We start from the raw sequence: 17,629 nt of genomic DNA, 5'->3' as shown, positions 1-17,629 counted from the left end.
TATAGGAAAAGATGTTCAACATCACTGATCATGAGGAAATGCAAGTCAAAACCACAATGAGATTATCTCCCCCCAGCTAAGATTGGTTATTATCAAAAAGACAAAAAATAACAAATGCTAGCAAGGATGTGAAGAAAGGGAAATTCTTATACACTGTTGGTGGGAATGTAAACTAGTAGAACCATTATTGAAAGTAGTATAAAGACTTCTGTAAAAACTAAAAATAGAACTACCATACAATCCAGGAATCCTACTACTGGGTATTTATCCAAAGGAAAGGAAATCAGTTTCTCAAAGGGATGCTCATGTTTATTGCAGCACTATTCACTATTGTAAAGGTGTGGAATCAACCTAAATGTTCATCAACAGATGAATGAATTAAAAAATATGGTATTATATGCACAATAGAATACTACTCAGCCATTAAAAAAAAAAAAAGAAAGAAATCCTGTCATTTGTAGCAACATAGATGAGCCTGGAGGACATTGTTAAGTAAAATAAGTCAGGCACAGAAAGACAAATACCACGTGTCCTTACTTATATGTGGGAGCTTAAAAAAAAAAAGGAGCCCATAGAAGTAGAGAGTTACAGTTATCAGAGGCTGGAAGGGCAGAGGGGTAGGGAGGATACAGAGAAGTCTGTGAATAGTTACAAATTTCAGCTAGATATGAAAAATGAGTTCTGATGTTCCGCAGCACTGTAGGGTGCATATGGTAAACTATAAGTTATTGCATTTTTTAAAAAGCTAGTAGAAGGAATTTTGAATGTTCCCAACACAAAGAAATGATAAATGTTTGAAATGCGGGATATCCTAATTACCCTAATTTGATCATTATACTTCATATGCATATTTCAAAATATCACTCTGTACACCATAAATATATATAATTATTATGGTCAACTAAAATTTTTTTAAAGAAAGAACATCTACAAAAACAAAATGCTACAGCTAACGTACTTAATGGTGAAAGATTGAAGTCTTTCTCCCTAGGTAGGATAGAGACAAGAATGTTTTCTCTCATCACTCTTTTTTTAAAAGCAAGAATAAACAAAATGCTAATGATTGTTTAAAGGATAATACTTAAATATTCACAAAGTTAAAATTTAAAATATCTTGACCAGGGTTTTCTATATATTATATTACTATGATGACTCTGATTTTACCTTTCGTAGAGCAGTTGCTCAGATAAAAGAACTTATAACAGTCTCCAGGACTTGCATTGCCTTCTCAGGCCACTGTCCCCTGGCAGATCAAAGCACTGAAATGAAGAAGCAGTGTCCTCACCCCTTTCTCCTCCTCATCTCTCTCTCTTGCCCCTTTTGTTTTTACTTTGAGCATTTCTGAATACTAAATGCAAAATTAGGTTTGAATATAAACCAAAAGAGCCAGATGACCACCCCAATTCAAGATTGCATTTCATTCCAGGAGACCTGGCACAGAAAGGATTACGCTTCATCTACAGGGATACTGTGACAGAAATCAAAGATCATACATAAATGTCATTTGCAGGCTCTGAGCAAAGACAAACCTAGTACAAATTAATCTGCAAGTGAGGAAATTTGAACCAGGTGGTCTGTTATGTCCCATCTAGCCTGGCAAGCCAGCGTGAAAACTCAGTTCTTCCACCCTGAAAGGACTTACCCTCCCTGCTAAGGTGGATGCAGAAAGGAAAGACCATCATACTGTGGCACCAACCTTCTAATATAAAAAAGAACTATGTTGGGGTTAAAGTACATCAACAAAGTACAAATTTTTACTGTACTTATGGGATAAATTCATTCTCAATAGTTTGAAATTTATGTACGCTCTAAAACTGTGGCAAACTACGGGTCTTAAACACATATACCAAAGACTTTCCTGTGGGTATAGAAAACCTGAGTAAGCCAAGTGAATTACTTGAAATCCTGAGAGGCCATACATAACCTTCTGCATCCATTATGCCTCCCTATTATACATTCTTTTCCAGGTCACTTGAACAAGGGCATTTCTTAGCTCAGAGGGTCTAAAACACCTTTAAAAAAAAAAAAAAGCCTCCAGAAATTATGATTCAAGGATTTGAAACTCTAATGTTACAGGCAAATCTCACTTTTATAAAATATAAAATGCTGTGTTTCTTTCACTCCTAATAGCTCGTCAAGGGAAGTCACTACTAAACTCCATTCCTGCAGCCTTTCCAGCTAGTTGGATACTGCTTGTTTCATCTCCACCGAACACCATACAGGAGTGATAAGTTCCATGTCTTGCAATTCTGCCACTTCACTGATTCCAGGGTTAGAGCGATCTACAATTTGATACCAGGATGATTATCCTGTTATGCCTTCATTATTGGGAGTGTTGCTGTAACCTGTTGCTTTGTTTTTTGTTTGTTTGTGTTTTGGAAAGGAACAAGACTTTCCAGATTCCATCTTCTTGGCCAACTCTTCTGTTGATGTCATATCAGTCTTAGCAACTAAAAAGAGGTAATTCCTTCCATGGTTTTGTTTGGATCTTGAAAAATATTAAGAACAACTTCCTGTAACACTTGTGTTGGTATTGCCCCCTTTTTAATGGCCTTTTCATATAGCCCAATAGCATCGTAGGTGCCTTTACTGGCTAACAACTTTGCTTTGTAGAACCAGAATTTAGCAGTTCTTTGACCTCAGGAATACTGGACAATATGGCAAATATTTCATTAAAAACCACACCCCTTTCAATGAGCACATATTCTGTCAGAGTGTTATTAGTTTTATTGAGTAGTTGAAGCTGTTCTTTCTTTTCTTCCTCTTCTTTTTCAGTGCTCTTCCAGCATATTTATTTTCTCTATTATTTTTCTTTCTGTTTTATGTGTTATAGGAGACCACTAACAGATTTTCCCCTTTGATTTCTGTTATTCTTCCAGTTGTTTCCTTTGATCCTCTGCTATTGTCTTCTTTTCAGTATTTGGATTCATTTGGGTCCCTTTTGAGACTCCTTTTCGCTTCATGATTGTGTCACCAGCTTGAGTTTGGGGAGCTCTCTTGTTTAGAAAATGGAAGAGCCTTTTTCAACTGGAAGTCCAACGCCTGTGCTTTGTGTTGTAAGCTATTGTGGCATTTGTTCCCATTAGTTCCATTTGCTCTTATGCCATGAATGCTGAGAATGACTGAATTTAAGCTGCCAACTGTCAAACTAGGCCTCTGGCTTGTGGCTTTTGATTTTTGCAGTGCACATGACCAAGGCCCAAAACAAGGTTGAATGGACTGCTGATTTTGCTTAATGTTTAAATGTCTGTTACTATATCCTCCCTGAAACAAACTGGAGTATGTCTTGGTTTTGATATGTTTTACTTCCTGTTCACTAACTTATCCATGGTTTTTAATAATTAACCCTATTAACCTTTGTACCCTCGACCATTAATTTTTTTATTTTTTTATTTTTTTTTTTTTAATGCTTGAGTCCTACTAAGGGTCTGAACAAAGACAAGGGGAACTGTTTTGGGGTCTTTTCTCCCAGTCTTGCAAGATCTCCTTGAGAGAGTTGCTATGGCTTTACTGATAGAAACTTGACTTGTGTTTCTCTAACAAATTGTTTATTAACTCTGTCTTTCATGGCAGCACTAGTCACTCAATATCTGCCCACGGCTTGTTTAGGAACCAAATTGCTCTTGGTTCAATTATGAAAGTTATTCTTTAACTTCTTTATGGTACATAATTGAGAATCTGGCTTCCTCTCAGGGTCTGACAAGGTATGAGGCAAATTCTCTTCATTAATCTCTTTCAGAAAGCTAACCAAAGATTAGTTTTCAGTGCAGGTATTTCGTATGGAGTCTGTACACTTAGCATTCCTTGATATGTTAACTGCTGCTTTGTAGTCTTCAAATCTTGTGCATTAAGTGACCCCATGAGTTTTCTTGACAGTTCTTCATGGTGAATGATCCAGCTTTGTGCCGCTGTCAACTACCGCGGGAGGCTTATGGTTTGTATTAGAAGAAACACATCCTGAAATCAGCCTTCTGCCCAGTTTTAGTGGCTCCAACTTAGGCTTCTGGGACCTTGTATTGTCTGGTCTGGCCTGGAGCTTAATGCTGATGGGCCTTATGCTTCAACAGGCAAAATAGCATGATTGATAACATTCTTTTGGGTAGATTTGGGCAATTATTTTTGGCTTTTAGATAAGGCTCAGTGTTTGGCGCTTGAAGTTCCTTTTGACTTTCTCTGATGTTCGGTGGCAGCAGTGGTAGTGACAGGCCCTGGCCTCACCATGACTTCTCAGTCACAGTGTTTCTTCCTCTCTCACCACTTTTATTGAGTATAGCATTGGAAGTCCTAGCCAGGGCAATAAGGCTAGAGAAGGAAATAAAGGGCATACATATCAGAAAGAAAGAAATAAAACTGTCTCTATTTGTAGATGGCATAACAGCCTTCATGGGAAATTCTACAGAATCCACAGAAGAGACTCTTAGAACTGATAAATGAGTTCAGAATGGTGACAGACTACATGATCAACATGCAAAAAGTTAACTTTAATTCTTTTTTTTCAGATGGAGTTTTGCTCTGTCACCCAGGTTGGAGTGCAGTGGTACGATCTTGGCTCACCACAACCTCCGACTCCCGGGTTCAAGCGATTCTCCAGCCTCAGTCTCCCGAGTAACTGGGACTACGGGTGCATGCCACCATGCCCAACTGATTTTTGTATTTTTAGCAGAGACGGGGTTTCACCATGTTGGCCAGGCTGGTCTCAATCTCCTGACCTCAGGTAATCCAGCCGCCTTGGCCTCCCAAAGTTCTTGGATTACCATGCCCAGCCAAGTTAACTTTAATTCTATATACTAGCAATAAACCCATGAAAACCAAAATTTAAAATATAATACCATTTAAATTGCTCAAAAATGAAATAGGTACAAATTTAACAAAACACGTATAAGACTTGCATGCTGAAAATTGCAAACACTGATGAAAGAAATCAAAGAAGATTCAAATAAAGAGGAATGTATTAGTCAGCGTTCTCCAGAGAAACAGAACCAATAGGATATATATATATCAATAGATGGATGAGATGTGATTTATATATATCTATTGATATGTATATCAATAGATGGATGAGGCAGGATTTACTATGGGAATTGACTCGTGTGAGATCATGGAGGCCAAGAGGTTCCACGATATGCTGTCAGCAAGTTGGAGAACCTGAGAAGCTGATGGAGTGGCTCAGCCCGCATTTGAGAACCAGAAGAGCTGCTGGCATATCTGTCAGTCAGAGGCTGAAGGCCTCAGACTCTATAGAGGTAGAGATTGGGACCGGGGAATCTCATAGCACTTGTATAAGTCTTGGAGTCCAGTGGCCAGATAACCTGGAGTTCTGATATCCAAGGGCAGAAGATTGGTGTCCCAGCTCCAGAAGAAAGAGCGAATTCACCTTTCCTCTGCCTTTTTGTTGTATCCAGGCTCTTAACTGATTGAATGTCGCCCATCCTCACTAGAAGAGGGCAGATCTTCCTTACTCAGTCCACTGATTCGAACACCAGTCTCTTCCAGAAACATCCTCAGAGACACACCCAGAAATAAAGTTTTGCCAGCTATCTGGCTATCCCTTAACTCATCAAGTTGACACCTAAAATTAACCATCACAGGGAGACATGCTGTATCCATGGACTGGGAGCCTCAGCATAATAAAAATGTCAATTATATCCAAACTGATATATAGGTTTAACACAATTTCTATCAGATTTCTAGACATATTTTTGTAAATATACATAAGACTTTTTAAATTTATATGAACAAAGGGTAAAAAAGAGAACTAAAAAAGTCAAAACAGAATAAAATGGAAGGAATCAATGTACCTGATTTTAAGACATGACAAAGATGTAGTAATCAAAACTTTGTGATATTGGTGGAGGAACAGACACATAGATCAATAGTACAGAATAGAAAACCTAGAAACAGCCCCATACAAGTACAGACAGTTGATTTTTCAAAGTGGCAAAAACAGTTCAATGGAGGAAAGATTGATTCCGCAAGTGAAAAAGTCTTTTCAACAAAAGGTCCTAGATATCCATAAACAAAAAATGAACCTCAACCTAAACCTCATACCATACCTTACACAAAAATCATCTCAAAATAGATCATAGGTTCAAAGATAAAACATAAAACTACAAAACATTTAGGAGAAAATCTTCAGGATCCAGGGCTTGATGACAGATTCTTTTTTTTTTTTTTTTTTTGGATGGAGTCTCGCTCTTTTGCCCAGGCTGGAGTACAGTGGCGCGATCTCGGCTCACTGCAACCTCTGCCTCCCGGGTTCAAGCAATTCTCCTGCCTCAGTCTCCTGAGTAGCTGGGATTACAGGCGCCCACCGCCACGCCAAGCTAATTTTTGTATTTTTAGTAGAGATGGGGTTTCACCATGTTGGTCAAGCTGGTCTCGAACCCCTGACCCCGTGATCCACCCACCTCGGCCTCCCAAAGTGCTGGGATTACAGGCGTGAGCCACCGTGCCCGGCCCGATGACAGATTTTTAGACCTTACATCAAAAGCATGATCAATTTTAAAAATTGGTAAATTGGATTTCATCAAAATTTAAAACTTTCACTCTCCAAAATACCATGTTAAGGATGAAAACAAAGCTACTGACCAGGCGAAAATATTGCAAACCACACATCTGACAAAGGGTTCAAATCTAGGATATCGCTCTCAAAACTCAACAGTTAAAAACAACAAAACAAGACAAAAACTTCCATTACAAGTGGCTAAAGGTGGGAAAACTCAAACTGTTTTTCCTCTGCACTCATACAGCAACAATCAACGCAGAAGACTTCTGTGACCAAATGTGGGAGATTTCTTCCCCCCACCGAACCAGCAAGCAATCAATTCTGCAGCAGACACCAGCTGGGTGTCCTCAATCCAATTCTAATCTGATGCTATCTATCTGGAGGTAACATCAGATACCACGGGGATGAGCACTCAGTCCCATGGAACTTCTCCCCACTTTCAATGCCAATTGCAAGGAATGTGCTTCTGACTCATTGGCTATAAATCAGAGATCTCATGACCTCTTCCTTGGGTTTAATTAATTTGCTAGAGTGGCCCACAGAACTCAAGGAAACACTGAGTGTACCGGTTTATTATAAAGGATATAGATGAAGAGATGCATAGGGACAGGAACGGGGAAGGGACACGGAGCTTCCATGACCTCCGCAGGTGCAGCACTTTTCAGGAACTTGCATGTGTTCAGCTGTCCAGAAGCTCTCTGAATCCAGTCCTTTTGGGTTTTTACAGAAGCTTCATTATGTAGGCAAGATTGATTAAGTCATTTGATCAGCTTACTCTTCAGGTCCCCTGTCTGTCTGTAAAAATTGGTCTTTCGGGTGACCAGTCCCCATCCTGAAGCTACGTAGGTGCTCCCAGCCATCAGTCAATTCATTAGGACACAAAAAGACATCTCTTTGGAGAGTCTAAGGATTTTAGGAGTTGTTTGGCAGGAAACAGGGTTGGAGACCAAATATATATTTCACAATATCACAATGGGTGAAAGACATAAAGAGATATTTTACCAAAAAGGATATACAGATAGAAAATAAATACATGAAAAGATGCTTACATCACTAACCATCAGGAAAATGCAAATTAAGATCATAGTGAGATATTATTACTATGTACCTAATAGAACAGTTATAGTAAAACATAGTGACAATACCAAATGCTGGCTAGGATGCGGAGAAACTGAATATCTAATGCATTGCAAGTGGGAATGTAAAACAATACACCCACTCTATAAAACTGGTTGTCAACTTCTTAAAAAGAACTAAGCATACACTCGCTATACAAATGAACCAGCAATTGCACTCCCTTGCATTTGTCCCAGAAAAAATGAAAACTTATGTACACACAAAAAACTGTGCACAAATGTTTGTAGCAGATTTATTTGTAACAGCAAAACCCTAGAAACAACCAGTGTAAGACAAATTTGTCTTACAAGTGAATGGCTAACAAACAGTATGCATTCATACATAAAATACCACTCAGCAATAAAAAAATAAATTATTTATATATGCAACAACTTGTAAGGATCGCAAAGGCATTATGTTGAGTGAAAAACTCAAACTCAAAATGTTGCATACTGTATGATCCCATTTACATAACATTGTCAAAATATGGAGATATAGAAGAGATTAGCATTTGCCAGACTTAGTATGGTGAGGGTGGGTATCACTATAATAAGGTAGCACCAGGGAGACCTTTATGGTTATGGAATTGTCTGTATTTTGACTATAGTGTTGATTACACAAACATACACAGGAGAGACTGAACATAAGCAAAAGCTGGGAATATTACCAGACTCAGCTGGAAATAATGTTCAGCTGGGCAGGGAGGTTCACGTCTGTAATCCCAGCACTTTGGGAGGCCAAGGTGGGTGGATCATTTGAGGTCAGGAGTTTGAGACCAGCCTGGCCAACATGGTGAAACTCCATCTCTACTAAAAATACAAAAATTAGCCGGCCATGGTGGTGCATGCCTATAATTCCAGCTACTAGGGAGGCTGAGGCAGGAGAATTGCTTAAACCCAGGGGTCAGATGTTGCAGTGAGCCAAGATCATGCCATTGCACTGTAGCCTGGGCGACAGAGTGAGACTCCATCTCAGAAAGAAAGAAAGAAAAAGGAAAGGAAGGAAGGAAGGAAGGAATATCCAAACAGTTATTACAATATAGACATTGACTCTTAAAGTATCCCAAATTACTATATAATCATATTCAGTTGATGGGGAATAGAAAGTGTTCATGTGTGCATTAAATCAGCAATGATGGAGCATTATATTACCATCTTCAATCATGGGAGGTCAAAAATAATGCCTGTTACTGAAAAATGAAGAAGTGGTGATATAAACATGTTATATGAGATATGGCAGTAACAATCTAAGATAATCCATTAAAAGTTGAGAATACTTGCTTCTGGGAGATAGAACATGGTTGGATATTAGGGAGACTCCAATTTTTGTATGTAAAACTTATATAACTATTTATTTGACTCTTTAATAGTGTGTACATGTAACTTTGACAAAGATAAACACTAATTTAGATCATTCGATGAATGTCATAGGAGTTACACATAAAGGCCAGGTGCGGTGGCTCACACCTGTAATCCCAGCACTTTGGGAGGTGAGAATGGTAGATCACTAGAGGTCAGGAGTTCACTACCAGCCTGGCCAACACAGTGGAACCCTGTCTCCTGGTGTGGTGGCATGCGCTTGTAATCCCGACTACTTGGGAGGCTGAGACAGGAGAATCGCCTGAACCTGGGAGGCGGAGGTTTCAGTGAGCCAGATCACACCACTGCACTCCAGCCTGGGCAACAAAGCAAGACTCCATCTAAAAAAAAAGGGGGGGAGTTATATATAGAAAGAATATCCATACTATTAGCACTAGTAAGAGAATTTCATAAGCTTTCCAGCTATAAAATTGATGTTCAAAACTCAATTGCGATCCTATTCAGTAGTCAACAACCACTGAAAAAAGTAATAATAAATTTTAAGGATTCCATAAACTAGAAAATATTAAAGCCGTCTCTAACTAACGATGCATAAGACCATTATAGAGAAAAAATCTGTAAAATTGTAAACTGAACTTCATAAAAGAAAACCTAAATAAATAGAGGTATACTACGCCCATAAATGGGAAGGCTCAATACTGGAAATATGTAAATGTCTCCAAAATAATATATGAATTCCGTGGAATCAAATAATAAATCTAAAAGGATTTTTCATGAAACTTGATAAAGTGAGTCTAAAATGCATTTGGGCCAAGAATAGTCACAACAGTTTTGGATAAGAAAGGGTGAAATGACTCAGGAAGGGGAACATCACACACCGGGGCCTATCATGGGGAGGGGGGAGGGGGGAGGGATTGCATTGGGAGTTATACCTGATGTAAATGACGAGTTGATGGGTGCAGCACACCAACATGGCACAAGTATACATATGTAACAAACCTGCACGTTATGCACATGTACCCTACAACTTAAAGTATAATAATAATAAATAAATTAAAAAAAAAAAAAAGAAAGGGTGAAATGATTTTCCCAAAAGATATCAAAACTTACTGTAGAGCTATGCTAAGTCAAATACAAGCATACCTTGGAGATATTGCAGGAGAATGTTGTGGCTAGTTCCATCATCTATCAAGACCACTGAAATTTTCTCCACATCACCAATAAGTTTGTGTTGCTTTCTTATCATTCATGTGCTCACTGGAGTAGTATTTTTAATTTCCTTCAAAAACTTTTCCTTTGCATTCACAGCTGGCTGCGTGTTTGGTGCAAGAAGCCTAGCTTTCAGCCTGTCTCAGCTTTGGACAAGCCTTTTTTTACTAAGCTTCATCATTTCTAGATTTGATTTAAAGTGAGAGATTTGTAACTCTCGCTTTCACTTGAGCACTTAGAGGCGGTTGCAGGGTTATTAATTGGCCTAATTTCGGGTTATTGTGTCTTCCTGTGCCTCAGGGTAAGTGGGGAGGCCTGAGGAGAGGGAGCAAGATGGGGGAACGACCAGTAGGTGGAGCCTTCAGAACATACAAGACATTTTTCCATCAAGTGTGCTGTTTCATAAGGACGTGGTTCGTGGAGCTACAAAACCGTTACAATAATAACATCAAATATCATTAATCACAGATATCAGATATAATTATTATAATTTGAAATATTGCAAGAATTACTAAAATGTGACAGAGACATGGATTGGGCACATGCTGTTGGAAACATGGCACCAATAGACTTGCTCGATGCAGGGTTGCTACAAACCGTCAATTTGCGAAAAACGCGGTATCTGTGAAGTGCAGTAAAGTGAAGCACAATTTAATTTGCCTGTATTGACAGAGAGCTAGACCAGTAGATCAGCGGAACAAAGAGTTCATCAAAGGAACCACAGATTTATAGACACTCGCTATACAGCAAAGGTGGCAGTGAACATCAGGGAGTGCTGGATAATTAATCCTTCTAGAAAAAAGATAAGATTCCTACCACCTGTAAAACACGTAAGATTCCTACCATCTGTAATGCATACACACACGTGTGCACACACACCACCAGAAAAATATAGCGAGATGTGGTGCGTGCCTGTAATCCCAGCTCCTTGGGAGACTGAGGCAGGAGAATTGCTAGAACCTGGGAGGTGGAGGTTGCAGTGAGCTGAGATCACGCCACTGCACCCCAGCCTGGGCGATGGAGTGAGACTCCGTCTTTGCCTCAGCCAGTGTCCAGAAGAGCTTTTCCCAAGTTTTCTTCTTTTTGTAATTCCAGATCTTACATTTAAGTCTTAAAAAGATAAATTTAATAAAAACGCACAAGGTTTATATTAAAAAAACAAAGCTGTTTGCAAATGGCATAAAAGACAACATGAAAAATATAAAATTATACAGTGATCCTGAAAAAGAAGTCCCAATATTTATACCACTGTATGTATAGTATAGGAATACTCTGGCTGTGTACATCCAATTCCCGCTCCCAGCCTTTGTGCCATTGTTTCAGGTATTATATGATATTGATGCGTTATTATCATAACATCCACATTGCATTATTATTATTTTTAGTTTTAAACATTCACTTATCATCTATAGAGTTTTGTTTAAATGTCTTAAATTTATGCATCTATTTACTTTTTCTGTTCTTCATTCTTTTGTGTGGATCCAGATTTATACCTGGTGTCATTTTCTTTGTGCCTGTAGGGTGTCCACTAGTATTTCTTATAATTCGAGTCTGCTGATGATTTCTTTGCTTTTGTTTGATTTTAAAATATGTTAATATCAGCATAGAAGAAAGGAAAACTCCTTAACTCTTTAACTTCCTAAAAGGTATCTATTTTAAAAATGCAATAAACATTCAAAAATATTTTTTATATATATATATGTATACACACACAGAGAGAGAGAGAGAGAGAGAGAGACAGACATAGCGAGATGAAAGGGATAAATGGAAAGAGTAAAACTTAAGCAACAATTGGAAATTTTTTTACATAACAAAAGCTCCCAAATCATACGAATACTGCAGCTTTGTGCACCAAGCTAGAGGAACAAGGCGGACTCTCCCACACATGCCCAGGGAAACAAATATAAGAATGTTTGCTGCAAAGTTGTACTAGCAAAACGCTGAATGAAGCTTCAAAATCTGTCTTGAGAAGAATTGATAAATTGTGGCATATTCTTACAAGAGAAGACCACAGAACCGTGCAAAATTAATAAAATGTAGCTCCACATATCAACAGGAATAAACCTCACAAATTGTGTTAAGCATAAAAAATAAAGTTCCAGAGTGCTGTGTACAGTATCATAGCATTTATATAATGTTAAAAACGTAAAAATACTATACATTGCTTAAGGATTTATACATATGTTATAAAGTTATAAAATCATGCTTGAGAATGATAAATTCAGAACAGTGGTTTTTTTTTTGTTTTTTTTTTTTTTTTAAAGAACTGAAGATCATAATGGCAAATGTTACTATTTTTAAAAGATAGGATGGTAGGTCCTTGGGTATTGCTTGTATTTTTTCTGTACATTTCAGAAGAGAAAAATGCTTATGCAACTTACCAGTGATTTCAAAATATGTGTGTTCAAATGAAATCATATCTTCAAAAACCCTGCACAAAAGTAAAAACTGCTCTGAAAATTAAGGATTGTTCATGACCAGGGTAGAATGATCAGCTTAATTCTCTTGGGTGGAAGCAGGGCCAATTCGAAGCTCAGTACATGAGGGTCAAGACATCCCTGGAATCCTTATGAAGAAAATCCGTCCCTGACTCAGCTCCAAAGCTCTGAGGGAAGGAACATCAGGAGGGTGTGCGGAAGGGAGCGTGTCCGCGATGGGGGTGGCAGGGACGGAATAAAGGGGTCTTTAGTGACCTATAAGTCCTTGCAGCTTCTCCCCGCTTGAACCCCTTCGAGAAGGCTGGAAGTAATGTATCACAGGGCATGCAGGGGCTGTAGAGAAAAAAAATCATTCATTCATGTGTTTGTTTATTCATGTATTAATTTCACAAATATTTATTGAGCACCTACTATATGGCAGGTATTCTGCTTGGTCTGGATTCGTGGCACAGATCAGAAGTAAGGCCCCTACTCATTACACCCCAATGCCACTTTCTGGATTCTAAACTCTCTCCCATATCCACATTCATCTTTGCCACTAGTCAGAACCTCCAAGTCCCTTGAATAGGTTCTATTCATTGATTTTAGCAATACTTTCCTTATGCATCCCCAAAATATATCATATGAAAATCGAAACATGTAACGGTGTATTGGGGGACTCTGGAGTTTGGGTCTCAACATTCATACCACTACTACACCTTGGATCCCCCCTCCCCCCATCTCCAGGGTCCCAAAGAATGGAATTTGAAACCTTTCCACCTCCAAGGCACTACACAATGCATGGAGTTGAAAGACTCGGGGAATCCCAAAAAACATCTGGAGAAAATAAAGAGTGTTCACAACCTTCCCTTGAGGCTGGATCACTCTTGAGGGCCCCAGTGACTTTGTGGGCTTGCCCTGTAAGCCTCTTGCCAGCCTGTCACCCACTCCTGAAGACTAAGGCCCATCCTATGCTCACCTGTCACAGGTTCCACCTCCTGCAGATGTAGGTCGCTGTGAAACTCATCACCAGCAGCACCTTGAGGCCCAGGAGGAAAACCACAAAGATAAGGGCAGGCATCTCTGGACCTAAATGCCAAAGGATAGAAGGAGCCATCACATGGGGGCTCTGTGAGTTTAAATGCCTTCTCTGAGGTCATGTAGTCAAGAAGTTCCAGAGCTTGCAGGTGGCACCTGATTCTGTAGTTCTCTCTTGGAAATAAGAGTTGACCTTGACCTATAAGCCTTACCTTGAATTTGGCTCAACAAATGCTGATTTGAATATCTGACACATATCAGCCACTGTGCAAGGCTTTAGAGGCACAAACCTAAGTATAATAGAATCAGCTCCATGTCCCAAAGGCCTGTGGTCATTTAATATAACTTTGCTACAATCTTAAGAGTTTGGTATCATTAGCACCATTTTCTAGATGAGTAAACTGAGGTTATGGGAAGGTAATTGACTCAACTGCCTAAGTTTACAAAGCTGCAACTACTGGAAACTAAATTTTAAAATAATCTTACCTGAATTCAAATAATAGGTATCAGTAGCTGACATTTATTGTAGACCGTATGTAAAGTTTACATGTATTAATTCATTTAATCTTCATAAAGACGATGAATTAGGAACCTTTTTTAGACACTATCTACAGGTAAGCAGACTGAAGCACACAGGGGTGAAGTGCCTGTGCAAGAATCAAGTCGAAAAGCCTATTCTACCATTGAAGCAGACATCATGCAAGCAGGTTTTATGTGCTGGCAAGCTCGCCTCCATATAACTGAAACAAATATTTTAAACAAGACAGCCTTGCTGACAACCACCTCAGAAGCACCAGTAGTGAGTGCACTAAGCTGAACTCTCTCTTGGGAATTTTGAAGGAGATTGAGCCAGGAGATCACTCTTTCCACAGAAATTAAAGAACCTTTCAGGATGGCCAGATTTAAAGGAATCCACCGGCCAGAAACCATTCCGGTTATTTAAGGAGTTGCAGACTCTCAAGTGGGATAAGATCTCACTGATTATCAAGCTCTCCCTCCTCCCAGTACCTTCTGAAATCCACTCAGGATACAGAAGTGACCCCAGGTGCTCATAGAAGAAGACATGAACTTACCTGTGCTCCCAATGGGCTTATAAGCAGTGTGGGCTCTTGTGGACAGTATGAGGTTGGCCCGTTTGGGAGGCTGTCCCTCATGTTCCACCATGCAGGTAAGCACCCGCTCAGGCCCCCGCACTGATGCATTCACCAGCAGCAGGTTTTCCAGGGTGTAGGACCCATCATCATTCTTCTTGAATGTGGGTTGCTCAGCACCTTTGAGTGTATGGCAATCCTCTAGCCAGGTGAGGTGCACATTTTGTGGATAGAATCTTTGCACAAGGCAAGTAACGGCCACCAAGCTGGAGGAGGTGGAAGACTGGAACACTGTCACTGTAGGGGGAACTGACAAAGCCCAGAGAAAACAAATAATTATTGTGGGAAGCCATCTGTAGGTGCCTGAAAGCTCCTTGAGGATGAAGTCATCTGCCTAGGCCTAACCAGAGCCTGCCACAGAGGAATATTTTAGGTATTGGTTAACAAATGCACACATAAGGAAATGCATGATTGAATGACAGTGCAAATTCATGAGTGAATGCATGCTTGGATAGATGGATGGATGGATGGATGGATGGATGGATGGATGGATGGATGGATGGATGAGTGGATGGATGGATGGATGAGTGGATGGATGGATAGATGGATGGATGGGTGGGTGGATGGATGAGTGAATGGATGGATGGATGGATGGATGGATGGATGGATGGATGGATGAGTGGATGGTTGGATGGGATTGATGAAAGCCATTTAATCTTTCTTTTTCACTTTGGCCATTAAAGATGAAAAGATGAGGTATGAATTCCACTGAAGAAGCTACAAATCATTTAACTTGCTCTATGACTAGATACATTTAAGATTTGAAGATTCACAGACTCTAAGTCTTAGAAGCCAACATATTAAGATTGCACATAGGAAGGAGCTTCAGATTAGAGAGGTTAAATAACTTGCCCGAGGGCACAAATAGCAAAGGTGGGTTTACACCAGAGACAGCAGGTTTTACCTTTATGCTATTCTAACACCCAAACTACAAGGCTATAAGCATTTATGATTCTAGGCTTCCAAAATTATGATCTCATGACTTCTAGAATTTTTTCAACCAGATTTTCAGCTATGCAATAGAATGTATTCACAATAAGGAAAACTGGACAAATGTGAAATCTTATAAAACACTAAATATTTCAGTAGACTTCTTATGAACACACAACACCATGCAGCTCTAACACTAAACTAAGGGTTGGTTGATCCGGATTCTGGTCCTTGCACTGATACCATAGCCAACTGCGAGACCTATGCCACTTTCCCTCTGTTTCTAAGACTCTAAAATTAATGAAATTCTCTGAGGTCAGATCAGCTCTCATGGGCCTAGTTAAGAGAGATTTCAGCTCTTGGTCTCGGGTAGAGGAAGCAGCTTTTGGTACTGAAATTTGAAGGAGTTACAGAAATCCAACTCCCAAATATTATTTTCTCATCCTCAACCTACCCAGACTTGTAAAATTTTATCAGTGATGTTGCTAATGGCAGCTGAGGCAGACACCCTCCCTGAGCTTGTTACCTGAACTTAGTCTGTCCCTTTCAGCACACCAGGAGAGCACAGGGATCTCACGAAGAAAAGAGCAAGGCCTGAGAATGGAGGACTCCGGGTGTTGAAATCTTGGTAACTGGGGTGGTGCCCGTGGAGAAGAGGGCAGGGTAAGGTGCCTCCACACAACTGCCATGGGTTCTAGAAGGTGGCAAGGACCAAAAAGTATAAAAACAGATAAGAGGCTGAGATGGCCCGTTTCAACCGCCAGTGAGATTTCCTGGCTGTCTGGTGTCCGGGCCAGTGTTGGGAGGACAAAGGCCTGAGCACAGCTGATGACAACTGCTCCCATCCCCTGAATGTCAATGTTTGAGGCAGTGTGCATGCATTTTCTTATTTAATTCTCACAAAACCAAATAATGTAAACACTGAAGCTACTTGGTATCAGGGAAAAAAAAAAAAAAAAAAGGTGCCACTTAGAAGAAGCCTATACAAAATCAGGCCTCAATTTCATAGAAATTGTAAAAAAGGAATTGGTTGGAACATCATCTTGAAAAGCATTTAAATTTTTAAAAATTTACTTAATGTATATTTGCAGACAAATATAGAATATAATTGCGAAGAGGCACCAACTCTTAGAATAATAAGTGTTAGGAGTGGACGGGAGCTGCCATGGTTTTTTCTCAGGATTTATACTATAGGACCAACAAATCCTTCATTTCAAATCTCACACAATCATTAAAGATCAATTTTGAAAAATCATTTGAAATTATTTGAGTGTTCTATCGATTTTCATAGGGGTCTCTTTTAATCGAAGTGCTTTCTTTTGAAGTGCCCACAGTATCATTAGCATCATGAATTTTTTCTTATTATTATGATTCCATTTTTAACAGTCAAAGGCTTTGCCTGTGATCCCTGCAGCTCCCCAATATCACCTGCCTCAACTTCTTGAAATACAACTTTTGCAAGATCTCAGATTGCACTTTGCAATGAATATGGATTCAATTTGCACAAGATAGTGTGAGGTTTGCCACACTTCAATCAAGGCAAGACCAACCCTATAGCAGAGGGTTTCTGGGCTCCACGCCTCCTCTCCCAGCTGTCTGACCTCACTGCAGTGGTGCCAAGCAGTACCACTCACACTGAGTCCCACCTTGGGCTTCCAAAACCCTTTCCTCTTCTCTGCCTCAGATTTCTCTCTGTAAACATGAAATGCCACCTCCCCACTGCAGGCACATCCCCACCTCTCCTTCATGAGACAATTCTCAGGCATATTCTACCCAGTTCTTCAGAGGGTATCCAGCGTCATTGGGCCCCAGTGGTCCACAGGGGCACCCAGCTCAATAACTCACTCTTTCTTGGCTGACTCCCTGCAAAGCTAGTATCTCTCTCCCTGCCCGTGCCCCCATCCCAACCTCTCAGCATCACCCTCCAACCACCTGCCCCCAAGT

At 39.8% G+C, this 17,629-nt stretch overlaps 1 protein-coding gene and 1 long non-coding RNA gene across 14 annotated transcripts in view; one reads left to right on the top strand and one right to left on the bottom strand.

Annotated features, from left to right (window-relative positions):
• The window catches only part of LOC107131093 (uncharacterized), a 57,059-nt gene that overhangs the window by 38,939 nt on the left and 491 nt on the right, over positions 1–17,629 (top strand). For 2 of the 3 annotated variants that reach the window (XR_010578592.2, XR_001494071.4), the window contains one exon: positions 16,236–16,348. This is a non-coding gene — a long non-coding RNA (uncharacterized lncRNA). Of the gene's footprint in view, positions 1–2,383; positions 2,461–16,235; positions 16,349–17,629 lie in introns of all 3 variants that reach the window. The other variant, XR_010578593.2, reaches the window with a different exon arrangement.
• LOC102141936 (signal-regulatory protein beta-1) overlaps positions 12,263–17,629 on the bottom strand; it is a 108,793-nt gene continuing 103,426 nt past the window's right edge. For 7 of the 11 annotated variants that reach the window (XM_074004952.1, XM_074004946.1, XM_074004951.1 and 4 more), the window contains 3 exons: positions 14,678–15,004; positions 13,546–13,655; positions 12,263–12,920 (listed from right to left, as the gene is read on the bottom strand). In XM_074004952.1, the coding sequence (XP_073861053.1) occupies positions 13,549–13,655; positions 14,678–15,004 (434 nt within the window). In that variant the 3' untranslated portion in view covers positions 12,263–12,920; positions 13,546–13,548. Of the gene's footprint in view, positions 12,921–13,545; positions 13,656–14,677; positions 15,005–16,211; positions 16,380–17,629 lie in introns of all 11 variants that reach the window. The other 4 variants (XM_045362648.3, XM_065522912.2, XM_074004948.1 and 1 more) reach the window with 1 other exon arrangement.

This window comes from Macaca fascicularis, chromosome 10 (assembly GCF_037993035.2).
Source record: "Macaca fascicularis isolate 582-1 chromosome 10, T2T-MFA8v1.1".
In the NCBI taxonomy this organism is placed as follows: domain Eukaryota; kingdom Metazoa; phylum Chordata; class Mammalia; order Primates; family Cercopithecidae; genus Macaca; species Macaca fascicularis.
The sequence above is the reverse complement of the archived record's forward strand: the minus strand, read 5'-3'. Positions and strand labels throughout refer to the sequence as shown.